General features: G+C 40.1%; 1 protein-coding gene across 2 annotated transcripts in view; it reads right to left on the bottom strand.

Moving 5' to 3' along the window:
• Positions 1-1,097: 1,097 nt before the first annotated feature.
• The window catches only part of LOC147111863 (fibroblast growth factor 9), a 59,609-nt gene continuing 44,494 nt past the window's right edge, over positions 1,098-16,212 (bottom strand). For both annotated transcript variants that reach the window (XM_085999184.1, XM_085999185.1), the window contains exon 4: positions 1,098-2,266. In XM_085999184.1, the coding sequence (XP_085855310.1) occupies positions 2,021-2,266 (246 nt within the window). In that variant the 3' untranslated portion in view covers positions 1,098-2,020. The remainder of the gene's footprint in view (positions 2,267-16,212) is intronic.

Below are 16,212 nucleotides of genomic sequence, written 5' to 3'. Positions count from 1 at the left end.
TCGTGCTCGCTATTTTATTCCCTGGACTGTACCCCGTGGAATGCTTTAACATTTGATGTGCCTTATGACTAATTATCATTTGAAAGAACTGCAGGCATTCAAGGCAGTAGGACCCAAAGACAATTACAACAGGAACCTAACTGCCTTTTCTTGACAAATTTCCAAAGCAGTTTCAGTATGTTTGATAGATTTTACATTGCATTGTAACTCTGGTTGACAATATTGCTTTAAAATAAAGTGAGGGCTGCAGTCTGTGTGCCTATGCTCTGCCCAAAGTATGGGATCTTATACTTTCAATAGCACAGTTTTCATTTTTAGTTGCTGTCATTTGAGCTGCACTAGATTGAATGCCAAGTTAACTTGACTGACATGTTAGCTTTCTATCAAATTTCATCCCTGCAGGTAGAGGAAGTAACAGGGCTCTTTGTTACCAACCTCCGTTCTGGGCACAGTGATACAGAGGCAAATGGACAGGGGCATCGTAATTCCAACGAGTCTTTTCAGGTGTCACTGAAAATGTGATTGTCCGTGCCCCTTAAATGTTACTTTTACCACAGTGACTACAGTAGGAATGGATGCTTGAAGAATTCAAACTAATGCACCACAGAGTTGTAGCTGTTGAGAGCCAATATTCAGAAAGGCTGTTAAATACGTTTTTGCACAAAGACCTAAAATACCACAAGAATCTTCAGCATTCCCTCTAAGGCTATGGAAAAGTCACACATTTCTCAGTCCAAAAGAAAACATTTTTCAGTAAAACTATGTTAAGAATTATTTTGTAATAATTATTATGAAACAGGATGTTTTTTTAATTTAATGTCCATTACTCAATTTTTTTTAAGAGTTCCCCAATTTCTTGGTAACTAATACTTAAAAGGAACGCTGGTCCTGATAACACTTTACCATGAATACAGACCCAGATATTTTACTACCAAAATCCGTTTTAAAACTGCAGTATTTTGGTAATAAATTATACGACAGCAACAGTTAAAGATGTCTTATTTTTAAGATGCAGAATAAGCCAGATACCCAGTATTAACATGGAACTGTGAAACTGCGTTTGCCAGAATTGGATATGAAAGAGACAAAGTAAAATCTGAAGACCCAACTTTATCTTTAATCCACGAGGGGGGAAGGGCGGAGGAGAGGGAGAAAGCCATGAAACAAGCAGTCAGAAGAGTGATACTCAATATAATGAGTGGTGTTCATAGTGTTACAATAATTTGGGCACAAAAGAGATTGTCACTTTCAGAACAGAGGGGTTACTGGAATCCTTTTATATCCGTGCACCTTTACATTAACTCACATGAACTTACCACAGGTTCATAGTGGCCACTGGCATTTTTACACTTACAAAGCCTAAAGCTTCCGAAATGCCTATCTGGCCTGTACATATTTCATTAAAAATAAACTCTATATAATAAATAAATATATAAAATAAATATAATGTTGCCTTTGGAATTTCTATAAATAAATTTAACTTTTCTGTTTTTTTACTAAGAGGTCTTTGCTTAAAGCCCTATGGGGTAGTACCATTGACCTGGTAGATGAATTGTCTTTTTTTCTTTTTTTTAAATCATTTTTTTAAGTACGATTGCGTCCTCCATGCCATTATTAATGCAGTGTGGGCTTCAGCATGTCACAAGCCAGTTTCCTGATGAATCAAAGTATGGCAGCTATGCTGATACACAACGAAATAGAACTGATCAAAAAAATTTAAAGCGTGTCCCATCTTGGAGCATGCATCAGGCCAGCTTTCTCCTCGGCATTTCATTATATTCCTCCCTCTTACACATTTTTTTTCAACCAAGCAAGTGGGCACAGGCTCACCTCTGGGAGGACAAACTGTAAGTGCAGAACAAAATCAGCGTGTCCCATCCAAGCCTCCATACACAATGCATGCGACAAAGTTTGGCAACAGTAGAGCTGATGTGATGACACAGCTAATCGTTTAGAACCCACCACGTGAACCCATTATAGTGGTTGCTTTTCAGTGGTCCAAACTTAAGGATTGTCTTCATCAACTTTGGCTTAAAACATCCTTGTATAATTCTGGTACTTTGTCAGGGTCCACTGGTCTAGGTAAAAAATGTGTGAATTTTTGATGCCTTTTAGTCCTAGTCCCTTCCCTTGGGGTTCCATCTTTGTTTAATGCGACAAAGTACCGTCTTCCAGTGTCCGCATGCTTATATAGATTCGATGAGTAGGTATTATACCAGTTTTCCTCAAACTGCTCCCGGAAAACGCACTCTGCAGTCAGTTTCTCCTGCAAAATAGTAGAATCAAAACATAATTTTTGAAGCTGAGGGTAAAAATTATTTCATCGAACATACTATACAATCAGTGCTCATTAACTGGATAGATTAAGGTGTCAGGTAACTTTGTTTTTTGAATTACCTTCCCAGGATGGTGACCTGGTGGAGCAGATTGCCCGCTTGTTATAGAACCCGCCAGATTTTCATCTTATTGAAATAAATGGGATAAAAATCTGATGGGTCCTGCAGCGGCTGGGCAATCCGTTCTGTCAGGTTACCACCATTGTTCCCTGTAATTTTTTTGGGGGGGCTGCATGGCCCATTCAAAATTCCACGCAGGCGCGGTTTTATCAATTTAAAAGCCAGCTCACTGGCTGCACTGGGACACCTAGGGCGCTGCATGGCCAGGAACCTTGATTACCACCCAGCCAGCACAGTTGAAAATGATTCCCATAATCTATAAGTATATAACAAATCCATCAAGTATTCTTTTGCAAGAAACAAATAGCATTTTTCATTAAAATATATTCTCCTAAACTGGCGCATTCAAATAATTTCAGACAACAGTAGCAAGCTAAAGAAGCACTATGCTTTATTTTAGTTTTATTTATTTACTGATGGTAGCGTCCAGCTGCTCCTGCCTCCGTCCATATAAAGTGCAGTGACAGATACCATAGTGAGCCTACGTCTGTCTCTATCTCTGATGTGTGGGCAGCCTATGCAATAGGGTCAAGCTGAAACTGAGTGAGAACATGGAACTGCAAATTGTTAAATTGTGTAGCATGGCCACAGTGAAAATGGAAGACAAGGCAATGTATAATATTTAAATTGCTGGTGATAAAATCATAATATCAATAGTCTTATTCCCAATTATGCTAATTAAGGAATTATAATCATTTTATCTCAAAGGAGAATGGACACCTGAACAAAAAAACCTATATTTCAAGTTCAATTGTCAAAATGAAATATATCCTTTAAAAGTGCCCATCACTTTACTCAGCTATTACACTCACATAACTGCCTTTCTCAGATCTAAGATGCAATTTGTAACTCAAACTCTTATTCTGAGAGTCAGACTCTCTTCGGTAGAAATTGGTCATTGTTGCACCCATTTTCCGGTCAGAAAACGGGAGCAGCCTTGCGCTCCAAGGACGCCTCAAAAATGTCCAAAGCCATATTGGCCTCAGACGATTCTCAAGCCACAGGCTTTAGGCACTTTGCTTATGCTAATGAGAGGCCTGATGCCTGTTTCAGGACCCCTCACGGAAATTGGGCAGTTCTGAGTTGAGCCAACACCGCTCAGCTTTTGTTGGTATGGATGAGGTCTAGTAAGTGGCCCTAACCAAAACAGTAAGTAAAAACAGTAATTAAAAATATATTTTTTAATTTTAGCAAGGTCAGGAAAAACATTAGGGTATAACTGGCTTTCTTTTTTTAATACTTTTGACACTTTGAAATATGGCATCTGAATTGTAATGAATGATTGCTAGACACAAGATTATATATATGGGTATGCTGCTTTATTATAATATAAGGGATGTCGCCCACAAATTGTGATTGGAAAAGTGTTACAGGGTGTGAGTATGATATTTGCAGAAAGTGGGTGTTATATGTAAGACACACTGATGGATCTCCTGTGGCATTGCTCATGGTAAGTCAGATGATATTCTGTTTTATAAGGAGTGTTATATCATGCAACGCAAAATGTATTATTCTGAAGCTAAGGTAGATCAATGTCCCTCGAAGGCCACAAAGTCTTTAGTTATTATTAGATCAACACAGGCTCAGCTCAATCAAAGTTTAATTATTATTTGCTCTTGGAACTTTGCAAATCAGAATGTGCTTGTCTGCTTCAGGCCACAGATGAGAGACAGCCAGCAGTTTGAGTTTATTTTGCATCTGCAACAAAATGCAGCATTTGGTTGGAGTATGATGTTTGAGCATACTAGACATACCAGTTTTCATTTATTAATTTAATACATTGATATACCTCGTTTAGAATCACAGCTAAAATAATAAACACAGATTAAAGCCCCATTACAGAAAACTTATTTTATGATCTTTTACATCTTTTACAGCTAAGAGGTCTGTAGACCCATATCATAACTAGGTTACTTTGTACATAAATTATTGCTACTTTTTATTTATTTATATCATCATATATATATATTTACTAAGTTGTATCAACATTTTAAGTTGAAACCTTTTAGGTTGTATGAATTGTTCTCGGGGTGCTAAATGTTTCTGAGCCATGTTATCCTCAACATTGGAATCTTGCCGGTCATAAACCACCAAGTCACTGAACTATGTACAAAAATGACACGTGGAAACATGTAAATAATCAGATGCAGACCGTGCTGTAATTCAATATCATTATCAGCATTACTTTCAGAACATTTGGAGATTTCCATGTATTATCAATATTCTATCATTTAAAAATGGAGTCTTGGTAGCAGGAAGCTTTTATTAATCAAGTTAATAAAAAATGATAACCAATTTTTTAAAAATCACACATCTATTTGTATTGAATTTTTTAAATTTTTTTTTGTTTAATGAGGAGTGCTGACAACATCATCAGGGAAACTGGATTGGAGGAGTTACTGAACCCAAATCAAAGAGCTGAATGAACAGACACGGTTCAAGGAAAAAGATTGTTGGTGAATCGTGAGGTGCTCAACTGATACCAACTGAGATACCGCTGAGATTTAATTTGCTCAGTAATTGGGCTCAGTATCTCCTTCAAGACAAATCCTCCTTTCATGGTACCATCAACACTCCAATTTAAACAAAAATATTGAAGAAGCTGACAGAAATAAATAGAGAAACCCCCCCAAAATGTAGAAGTTAATCATGATTCTTGTTCATTGTTTTTCTGCTATGTGGCTATGTAATGAAACTGCATGTTGGGAGTTCCAAAGAGCTATGTCATGGAGAGGTAGGATCAGGATTTGCCTCATTCAATGATTTCCTGATTTGAGTCATGCCATCTTACTCAGTCCCACCATTTGAGTAGAGGCTAGGCATTTCCCCATTGGGAAGGCAGGAATATCAGAAGAAGAGTCATTCCTGGTTGCTCTTACACACCTCCTAGCACCCACATACAGAGAGACTCTGGCAGAAGACTAGGAACGGGTAATCTGGCCATCTTCTCAATCAAGTATGGTGTGTGAACTGGGAATACCTGGAGATATGGGAAAGAAAATAGATGCTTTACCAAAATAATATATATATATTAATGGTAGACTTTGTCTGTAGATGATTAAACCAATGAACACTAGTCCCCAGCTTTAATATATGGAGGTCCTGTATTTACCACTTTAATCATATGCTATATTCAGACACCAGCTTTTAGATTATGGATTACCAAAGGCGGTTTTATTGGCAAGTACTCCCATAGTGGACGGCACAATGTAATATCAATAACCTGGCCTCTAAGACCCGTCAGCACCTGAGGACCACATTTTCATAGGTCTCACAAGCTGCCATTACATTTAAAAGTGAGGAGCCCCATTTCCTGACTTTTAGCAATGAAATCATGGGTCATCAGCTTCTAGGGGACTGGTAACAAGAGCAGTAAATAGGGAACATTGGTGCATGGAGCTCCTGGGTGTCCGTTTCACTGCTGCAACTTGGGAGCATTTGACAATGTAAAAGTGGCTTTATTCATTTATTTATTGATGGTAAGGAATTGTTAGTTATGGGTTACAATTAGTCTTTGATTATAGATGAGACCTGGACTGGGATTTTACACAGTGTGCAGGAAATCTCAAGCAACAGAGGAGGTATGGAACTGTACCAAGATGCCAAGGCACTATTCAGCCTTTTAAACAATAAAAATATGAATATATGATTTTTTGATTTGCTATAAAGAAATTAATAGGGATCAGAACATATTTTACTGCTGTGTGATTTTTTTAAATTTTCTTTTTTAAATCTTATGTTTTTTTAAATAAAAGGCTATTCCTGAATAAGGTTTCCAATGGTCTCATCTTCAGTTATCTTTAAAAAATATATATAACTATATACATGTGCTTTGTTTTAGACATTAACACTTTTTGCAAACTGATTACTTTGTGGCTGGCCTCTTGGTTGGGAATTACATCTTTGCCGTGTTTCCGCAGTTCATGTGTAAGTATGACAGCGTTCCTCATTATTCCCCAAAAGCAAACAGCAGCAGGGAGTGCTGGAAGCTGCCACTCAGCGTTAGAATGACACGTTTCCACTTCCAACCTACAGATACAGTGGAAATTAGCATCACTGATCAAGAGACCAATTGCTGCATCAGGAATTTGTACAACAAAATCTTAAGTTAAAGTGCCTATGGAGGCTCCCCAAAGGTTTAGCTGGTACATTCAGTGCCCAGTGTACAACTAAGATATACAAAGTTTCCCGATTCAATCCCCAGTCTGTGTGGAGTTGGTTGGTCTCAGCCAAGGATACTGTAAGAGTGCCTCAATTGGCCATAGAAGCCCGTTGGTTGGGAAGGGGCAGAATCGGCTAGGGTTCACACTCCTGCAAATTTCACATTTTTGCACGTTGGACGGGGACAGGATCTTGCATCAGTGCAATGTTCTCCTTGTGGTTCTGTAGCCCGCTGACACCAGGGAGGGAGTGGGGGGAATTTCTAGGGAGGTTCTCCCACTCATCCATCATGGGAATCCAGCCAAACAGTGTAAATCACATTTATGCCCGTTTTCCGGGGTATTGCTGGTTCTTCTGCCGAAGTTACGATAGACAATCAGGAGAACCCTGCTTGGAAATTCAGCCTCCCCATGTCTAGTTTCACACATTTAGAAAGGTCACTTCAGCTGGATGTACCAGTATATGAAGATCCAGATGGTGTCTGGTGCCTGTGGAACTGTACCCCTAGAATGCCTTAAGGAATGAAGAGAGGAAAATTGGGCAAAAACAGTTTACATGGCATGTATTTTTCCAAAAAATACTCATTATAGGGCCTCACTTTGGAGTGGTCCTCTAGTTCTACTTTGGTATGTTTGGTTTTAAATTTAACTTTTACAGATTCAGTACTTCTTATAGGATTAATACTACAAAACAAAATAAGTTAAATAGAGCAGCCTGGGTTTTGTTGAACACAAATTACAAAGAACATTCGGAAACCACAAAACTAGTCCTATCATCAGAGGATCGAGATAGGAGGATAGACTGAAGAAACTCGGGATTTTCAACTTTGAAATGAGATCACTTACAGAGGTATAAAAAATAGCAAATGGTATAGAAAAGATAAATCCAGAACACTACTTTAAATTAAACCATAAAAGAAGGACAAGGGAATGAAGGTTCAAATTAGAATAAGGCAAATTAATGTCAAGGAGTTATTCCTCGCAGAGTGATTGGTACATGGAATGGACTTCCGGATTGAATAATGGAGGCGAAAACCCTGGAATCATTTGTGAAACAGTTGGATACTATAATGACTCACTCTAGGTGTACAGTTTGACAGGCTCCAGATACCATCTAGATCGTCATATATTGGTTCCATGTAGGAATTTTGTGGATGGGTGAGATAAGATGAAGCAAAGGAGCTTCCTCTATGTATGTATATATCTATCAAGGCATTTTAAAAATGACACGTGAAATGCTTCTGTATAGCACTGTAGCAGCACATTTATTAATCTAAATCACCACATACTCAAAACACTCAAATCTATAACTTGCTTTTTCTTAACAGAAGAGAAAAATTCAGTTAGCCCAGCCAGGTTATGAAATGTGTAGCTTTTGGTCAATTTATTCATTCATTCTTTGCTATCTCAGCATTTCCCTGGAGAGGATTGTTCCTGATTAACTGATTTTTTTTTTACTTCAATTGTAAAACAGAGGTCAAGTGCTGTGTGCTTGCTTGTAGCTCTACAGGAAACATGAGACTAATTTAAATCAAGTTTCTGTACTCTCTGCAGGGGACGGAATCACATGACAAGTGGCATGGAAGAAATTCTCACTGGAAATATACATCTCAGTTTTTATGGAAATACAATCTGCTGGATTCCTGTATCGGAAGAAAACCTTTGGGTAGGCGTGAAAGATTTGATTCTGTTACGTACAAGCGCGCCTCGATTCTTGCTTATTAGTGGAAACAAAACACACAAAAAATGAATATGGGGAAATGAAATGCATGTTTTAATTGCCTTATTATAACTGAAAGACAATCACTAAAGTGGGAAACTACAGGATATCAGACAGTAAAAGGTCACCTAATTAGTTTCTGTGGTGCTTTCCTGCAGAGAAGTTAATTCACAACCTGATACCTGGACAAAGTAGCGAGATTGATTTTAACATTTTAACACCCCATACTGCCAATTATGTCAAAAGGTTTACAATATTCTTTGTTTTAAGACACTGTACAGGTTCTGTCTATTTTGTGACTCGCTGTAAGGGTACTGGCCATTGTGCAGTACCTCACCCAAATAGCTATTCTTCATGTGTGAGCTCAGACTCAAAAGTGTGTCTCAATGGGCTATTCAGCCATTAAAGTATCACAGTCAAGCCTGAACTTGGTTCTCCCCTAACATTCAGTCATGCATACCTTCTAGTAGGAGGCAACTGAACAGCAATTAGGAACTCCAGTTGATTTTATTCCCCATCCCAATGTTAATTTCAGCACCAAAACGCTATCCCAGCTGAGATCAGATATCAGGAAAGAGGGACCAATCCTGGGACCGTCCTGGTCTGTATGGCTCAACACCACACCACACAGTGATGTACTCACAAAGAAACACTTCTACAGGATTTATTTATTTAATTATTTTTAATTTATCTTTGTTTCAAAATAGTCTGCTGCTCTAAAATGCTGTAATTGTCTAATTATTTGTGTGCTTGTGTATTTATGCTGCAATAACAATGATGTATGTTATTTCCAAAATGCAATTCATGGCAAAGTTACATTTTGAATGCTGTTATATTAAAAAGAAACATTTAAAAAAGCAATTTACTTCTATTTATTTATGTGCTACGCCAACTGTATTAGCATAAAAGGTAGTGGTGTGCATTCAATCGGTAAAATGTCACAATTGGTGTCACTCTGCATTAATAGTGCTATCTGTATTGGAAATCTATTTGGCTTTTTATTATTCTTAATGTTATTATTCTGTTATGAAAGGCCCTGCATAGCAAACAGGAGCAGGGACCAGTTTTATCTTATTTGTAATTTGTGCTTTTGGTGTAATGTGTTTAAGAATCCAGAAGGTGGCATTTATTTAGTGAGGTTTCAGGATGTGATATGCTTGAACAGATCATGCATTACAGTAATGCACACAGATTAGATGCAGCATTTCACAGCAGAAGGCTCTAAATAGCAACACCCCTGAGGCGACCAAACCACCGTCTTCGCCAATCGTTCCCGTAAAATAAATCCCATTTAAAAGCATGTGTACTGAGCCAGAGAAAAAGTAACCTATGTCCTGGAAGTGCACATGAACAAAAGCTATTAACCCAGCTCCAACAATAGAGGTTCAGGGGATGATAGATATTATACAGGTCCACTGGGCATCTCGGGATCCGTCAAACATTGAGGTAACTGTGGCAACACCTAAATATTTTGGGTGAAATTGATTGTGCTTTGTCTGCTTATGAAAAATATAAGAAGCGTTCATGACAAAAGATGCTTGGGTAGCTAAATACAAATAAAGCCCAGTCTTCGATTAATTAAAAGACTCAGCATTAGCAAATGCCCTTATCAATCACAGAGTGTCTGCAGGTATAATGAGAACTTGGATCATCCACTCAATGGATGTATAGACGTTTTTCTCAATCTGTTGCTCCATTTGTCTGCCACTGCTCACCATCCTGCTCATCAAACCTCGGGAGATTTCAAAGGTGAGCCGAGGCGACAACAGACCAGCATAAAGAAGTAAAAAGTCATCAAAGTGTGACATCACCAGAAAGCAAGTAAGTGATTGGTTGGTGAGTATTTCTCTCTTTCTTGCTTTTTTCCAAAATTAATTTTGTGGTTTATAGTTTGTAAGCTCTCTGTTGTGTAGCGAGGAGTGCTAGTAAACAAGGGCCCTTGAGTATATCATTTAATTGTAGTGTAACTGGTGGTATTGATTTGATTTAATTTAATTTGAATTAATTAAAAAGTAAGTCATGGCAGCATAGCTCGGCCCCGTGGTATGCTCCTCCTGCACTATGTAAGAAATCAGGGACACTTCCTGTGTGCCTGACAACCATGTGTGCGGGAAGTGTATCCAGCTGCAGCTACTGGCAGACCGCATTGCGGCGCTGGAGCTGCGAATGGATACATACTGGAGCATTCGCGATGCTGAGGATGTCGTGGATAGCACGTTTAGGGATTGGTGACACCGCAGGTAAAGGCTGCACAGGCAGGAAGGGAATAGGTGACCACCAGGCAGAGTAGTAGGCGCAAGCAGGTAGTGCAGGGCTCCCCTGTGGTCATCCCACTCTCAAACAGATATACCGCTTTGGATATTGTTGGGGGAGATGGCTTATCAGGAGAAGGCAGCAGTAGCTAACTTCCTGGCACCATGGGTGGTTCTGCTGCACAGGACGGGAGGAAAAAGAGTGGGAGAGCTATAGTGATAGGGGATCGTACAGTAAGGGGCATAGATAGGCATTTCTGCGGCCGCAAACGAGACTCCAGGATGGTATGTTGCCTCCCTGGTGGATGGGTCAAGGATGTCTTGGAGCGGTTGCAGGGCATTCTGGAGGGGGAGGGTGAACAGCCAGTTGTCGTGGTGCATATAGGTACCAACGATATAGATAAAAAACGGGATGAGGTCCTAAAAGCTGAATATAGGGAGTTAGGAGGTAAATTAAAAAATAGGACCTCAAAAGTAGTAATCTCAGGATTGCTACCAGTGCCACGTGCTACTCAGAGTAGAAATAGAAGGATATTTCAGCTGAATACGTGGCTTGAGGAATGGTGCAAGGGGGAGGGATTCAAATTCCTGGGACATTGGAACCGGTTCTGGGGGAGGTGGGACCAGTACAAATGGGACGGTTTGCACCTGGGCAGGACCGGGACCAATGTCCTAGGAGGAGTGTTTGCTAGTGCTGTTGGGGAGGGTTTAAACTAAAATGGCAGAGGGTTGGGAGCCTGTGCAGGGAGACAGAGGAAAGGGAAGCAAGCAAAAGACAGGAAGGAGAAAAGCAAAGGTGGAAGGCAGAGAAATCAAGGGTGTAAATCAAACAGGGCCACAGTAAATAATAATTCTAAAAGGACTAAGAGTGTTAAAAAAACAAGCCTGAAGGCCTTCTGTCTTAATGCGAGGAGCATTCGTAATAAGGTGGATGAATTAGCTGCGCAAATACATGTAAACGGATATGATATAATTGGGATTACGGAGACATGGCTCCAGGGTGACCAAGGCTGGGAATTCAACATCCAGGGGTATTCAATATTCAGGAAGGACAGGCAAAAATGAAAAGGAGGTGGGGTAGCATTGCTGGTTAAAGAGGAGATTAACACAATAGTAAGGAAGGATATTAGCTCTGATGATGTGGAATCTGTATGGTTAGAGCTGAGAAATACCAAAGGGCAGAAAACGTTAGTGGGAGTTGTATACAGACACCCAAAAGTGATGCTGAGGTTGGGGATGGCATTAAACAGGAAATTAGAGATGCTTGCAATAAGGGCACAGCAGTTATCATGGGTGACTTTAATCTACATATAGATTGGGCTAACCAAATTAGTAACAATACTGTGGAGGAGGAATTCCTAGAGTGTATATGGGATGGTTTCCTGGACCAATATGTCGAGGAACCAACTAGAGATCAGGCCATCTTAGACTGGATATTATGTAATGAGAAAGGATTAATTAGCAATCTTGTTGTACGAGGCCCCTTTGGGAGGAGCGATCATAATATCATAGAATTCTTCATTAAGATGGAGAGTGAAATAGTTGACTCAGAGACTAGGGCCCTGAATTTAAATAAAGGAAACTACGATGGTATGAGGCGCGAGTTGGCTAGGATGGATTGGGGAACGTTACTTAAAGGGTTGACGGTGAATAGGCAATGGCAAACATTTAAAGATCACATGGATGAACTACAGAATTCGTTCATCCCTGTCTGACATAAAAATAAAACAAAAAAGATGACTCAACCGTGGCTAACAAGGGAAATTAGGGATAGCATAAGATCCAAGGAGAGGACATATAAATTGGCCAGAAAAAGCAGCAAACCTGAGGATTGGGAGCAGTTTAGGATTCAACAAAGGAGGACAAAGGGATTAATTAAGAAGGGGAAAATTGCAGGGAACATAAAAACTGACTGTAAAAGCTTCTATAGATATGTGAAGAGAAAAAGATTGGTGAAGTCAAGCGTAGGTCCCTTACAGTCAGAATCAGGGGAATTTAGAATGGGGAACAAAGAAATTGCTGACCAATTAAATACATACTTTGGTTCTGTCTTCACAAAGGAGGACACAAATAACCTCCCAGAGATGTCGGGGAACATAGGGTCTAATGAGAGGGAGGAACTGAATGAAATCAGTATTTGTAGGGAAATGGTGTTGGGGAAATTGACGGGATTGAAGGCCGATAAATCCTCAGGGCCTGATAATCTACATCCTAGGGTACTTAAGGAAGTGGCCCTAGAAACAGTAGATGTATTGCTGGTCATCTTCCAAAATTCTATAGACTCGGGCACAGTTCCCATGGATTGGAGGGTAGCTAATGTAACCTCATTATTTTTAAAAGGTGGTAAAGAGAAAACGGGGAATTATAGACCGGTAAGCCTGACATCGGTAGTGGGGAAAATGTTAGAGTCCATTACAAAAGATGTAACAGCAGAGCACTTGGAAAACAGTGACAGGATCGGACAAAGTCAACATGGATTTACAAAAGGTAAATTGTGCTTGACTAATCTACTGGAATTTTTTGAGGATGTAACTGGTAGAATAGATAAGGGAGAACCAGTGGATGTGGTGTATTTGGACTTTCAGAAGGCTTTCGCTAAGGTCCCGCATAAGAGATTAGCGTGCAAAGTTAAAGCACATGGGATTGGGGGTAAGGTACTGACTTGGATAGAGAACTGGTTGGCAGACAGGAAGCAAAGAGTTGGAATGAATGGGTCTTTTTCTGAGTGGCAGGCAGTGATGAGTGGGGTACCGCAGGGATCGGTCCTTGGACCCCAGCTATTCACAATATATATTAATGATCTTGGCGAGGGAACTAGATGTAATATCTCCAAGTTTGCAGACGACACAAAGCTGGGTGGGCATGTGTGCTGTGAGGAGGATGCAGAGAAACTCCAGTATGATTTGGACAGGTTGGGTGATTGGGCAGATGTATGGCCGATGCAGTATAATGTGGATAAATGCGAGGTTATCCATTTTGGTGGCAAAAATAGGAAGGCAGGTTATTATCTGAACAGCAATAGATTGGGAGAAGGGGAAGTGAAACGAGACCTGGGTGTCCTTGTGCACCAGTTGCTGAAGGTAAGCATGCAGGTGCAGCAGGCGGTTAAGAAGGTAAATGGTGTGTTGGCCTTCATAGCGAGAGGATTCGAGTACAGGAGCAAGGATGTCTTGCTGCAGTTGTACAGGGCCTTGGTGAGACCACACCTTGAGTATTGTGTGCAATTTTGGTCGCCTTATCTGAGGAAGGATGTTCTTGCCATGGAGGGAGTGCAGCGAAGATTCACCAGACTGATACCTGGGATGGCAGGAATGACGTATGAGGAGAGATTGGGTCGATTGGGCTTATATTCACTGGAGTTTAGAAGAATGAGAGGGGATCTCATTGAAACTTATAAAATTCTAACAGGACTAGACAGACTAGATGCAGGAAGGATGTTCCCGATGGCGGGGGAGTCCAAAACCAGGGGTCACAGTCTAAAGATAAGGGGTAAGCCATTTAGGACAGAGATGACGAGGAATTTCTTCACCCAGAGAGTGGTGAACCTGTGGAATTCTCTACCACAGAAGGCAGTTGAGGCCAATTCATTAAATATATTCAAGAAGGAGTTAGATATATTTCTTAAGTCTAAAGGGATCAAGGTATATGGGGAGAAAGCAGGGACAGAGTACTGAATTTGGATGATCAGCCATGATCTAATTAAATGGCGGAGCAGGCTCGAGGGGCCGAATGGCCTACTCCTGCTCCTATCTTCTATGTTTCACCATTTTGTACCTCCTGTATGCCTCCCTTTCCAATACACCCACATGTTCAAAGCTGCTGCTGGGATGTAACACTTCTGTGTCCCACTCACAGTGCAAACAGAACTCTTTCATTTGCTCTATGGAGGCTGGGATATTAGTCATCATAGAATCATGGAATAGTACAGCACAAAAGGAGGCCATTCAGCCCATCAAGTCTGCGCCGAAGAGGAATCCAGTCAATCCCACTACGCCGTTCTCTCCGCATATTCCTGCAATTTTTTCGCCTTCAAGTATTTACCAAATTCCTCTTTGTAGGCTACTACTGAATCTGTTTCCACCACTCTATCAGGCAGTGCATTCCAAATCCTAACCACTCGTCGCGTAAGAAAGTTTTTCCTTATGAAGGATATACCTGCCATAGAGGGAGTGCAACGAAGGTTCACCAGACTGATTCCAGGAATGGGTGGCTTGTCCTATGAAGAGAGATTGAGTAGACTAGGCCTATATTCTCTAGCGTTTAGAAGAATGAGAGGTGATCTCATTGAAACATACACAATTGTTACAGGGCTTGACAGGGTAGATACAGGGAGGATGTTTCCCCTGTCTGGGAAGTCTAGAACAAGGTGTCACAGTCTCAGAATAAGGGGTCAGCCATTTAGGACTGAGATGAGGAGAAATTTCTTCACTCAGAGGGTGGTGAATCTTTGGAATTCTCTACCTCAGAAGGCTGTGGAGGCTCAGTCGTTGAGTATATTCAAGACAGAGATTGATAGATTTTTGGATATTAAGGGAATCAAGGGGTATGGGGTTAGTGCAGGAAAGAGGAGTTGAGGTAGAAGATCAGCCATAATCTTATTGAATGGCGGAGCTGGCTCGAGGGACCAAATGGCCTACTCCTGCTCCTATTTCTTATGTTCTTATGTCGTCATTTGCTCACTCTAACTGAGAAGAGGGAGCAGCAATCCTATTACTGGCACTGTGTTCATTCATGATCATATCTAAGTACAGATAACAGGGATTCATCTCACTTCAGTTTCTTCCTAATCTGCTAATCTTGAAATAAAATTATAGTCTTGCAATAGTCAAAAAATCACTGCAAATAAAAATGTAAACTAGCTTCCTGTAGCCAATTATAAACTATGCTATGAATGAGGTAGTTCTGAGTGAAGCAATTGGGTTGTTCCAATTTGTACATTGTACAAATGAGAAACTATTGCATTGCAATGTATTCAACAGTCTGTCGCCCATCTACATCCACAGATATTGTCACTCAAACTCTGACGCAAGACTTAATTGAACTGGAAGGGCTGAATACACTTTTCTTACACCTTACTTCCTTTTGGCTATTTTATTAGGATTCTGTTCAGTTGGAACCTACAGGCTAAAATTGAAAGTATTTGTATCTCATCAGGGAATAATTAAGTTTTCTTTCAGAAATTGGAAATCAATGCTTAAAGTAAAACAAGTTCAATATGTTCAAATATTCTTTCATCCACTTTAAATAAACAAATGATCTCCATTATGTTGATCACACACAAAATGTTTTAAAAGTCTCTTTCTGTAACTGACTCTCACGTCCTTTCATTCTCTCTAATTATTTCTGGGTTCCTCGCTCTGTCTTTATCTTACCCTTCTATCATTTTTTTCTATCTCACTGTAAGGCTCTCGTGCATTGTTCTCATTATTATATCTATCTCTGTACTTGTCTCTGTAACCTATTCTCTCTCTTTCTGCAAATAACTCCTCTCTTCTCTCCCTTCTGTATGTCTTCCAACCTCTCTTTGTACAGCTCTCACACTTGTTCATTAACCAATCGACTCAATTTATATCTGTTGCCTTTTTCAAATGCTAGAGTACACAGGAATTTGACAGCTCTGTGTA

Source organism: Somniosus microcephalus, chromosome 10 (assembly GCF_052327205.1).
Source record: "Somniosus microcephalus isolate GS21.2 chromosome 10, FLI_Smic_1.0, whole genome shotgun sequence".
Lineage (NCBI taxonomy): Eukaryota > Metazoa > Chordata > Chondrichthyes > Squaliformes > Somniosidae > Somniosus > Somniosus microcephalus.
Note: the sequence above shows the minus strand (reverse complement) of the source record. Positions and strands in the feature narration are given on the sequence as shown.